At 67.4% G+C, this 276-nt stretch overlaps 1 protein-coding gene across 1 annotated transcript in view; it reads right to left on the minus strand.

The window, feature by feature from the left end:
• Positions 1–13: 13 nt before the first annotated feature.
• LOC104076041 (sterol 26-hydroxylase, mitochondrial) overlaps positions 14–276 on the minus strand; it is a gene marked incomplete at its 5' end in the record, with an annotated part of 2,715 nt that continues 2,452 nt past the window's right edge. Inside the window, 2 exons of the mRNA XM_009576748.1 lie at positions 14–139; positions 235–272. Of these exons, the coding sequence (XP_009575043.1) occupies positions 14–139; positions 235–272 (164 nt within the window). The remainder of the gene's footprint in view (positions 140–234; positions 273–276) is intronic.

Raw genomic sequence — 276 nt, forward strand, 5'->3', positions numbered from 1 at the left:
GGTCAGCACGCAGTCAGGGGGCCCTTGGGCGAGCGATGAACTCCAGGTTGATGGGCTTGTCGGCCACCAGGACAATGCGGGACACAGACGTCACCTCCACGCCGCGGGGGTCCGGCCGCACCTCGAAGGCCTGGATGATCTGTGGGGAGAGGGGGGTGGCAGTGCCTCGGGGACTCCCTGAGGCCCCCATCCCAGCTCGTGGCAAGTTGCCCAGAATGGGGGATCCCTACTCACCCTGGCGAGGGCCAGGTGCATCTCCAGCTCAGCGATGCGTCG

The sequence above is a fragment of the Fulmarus glacialis genome, unplaced genomic scaffold (genome assembly GCF_000690835.1).
Source record: "Fulmarus glacialis isolate BGI_N327 unplaced genomic scaffold, ASM69083v1 scaffold29844, whole genome shotgun sequence".
NCBI classification, from domain to species: domain Eukaryota; kingdom Metazoa; phylum Chordata; class Aves; order Procellariiformes; family Procellariidae; genus Fulmarus; species Fulmarus glacialis.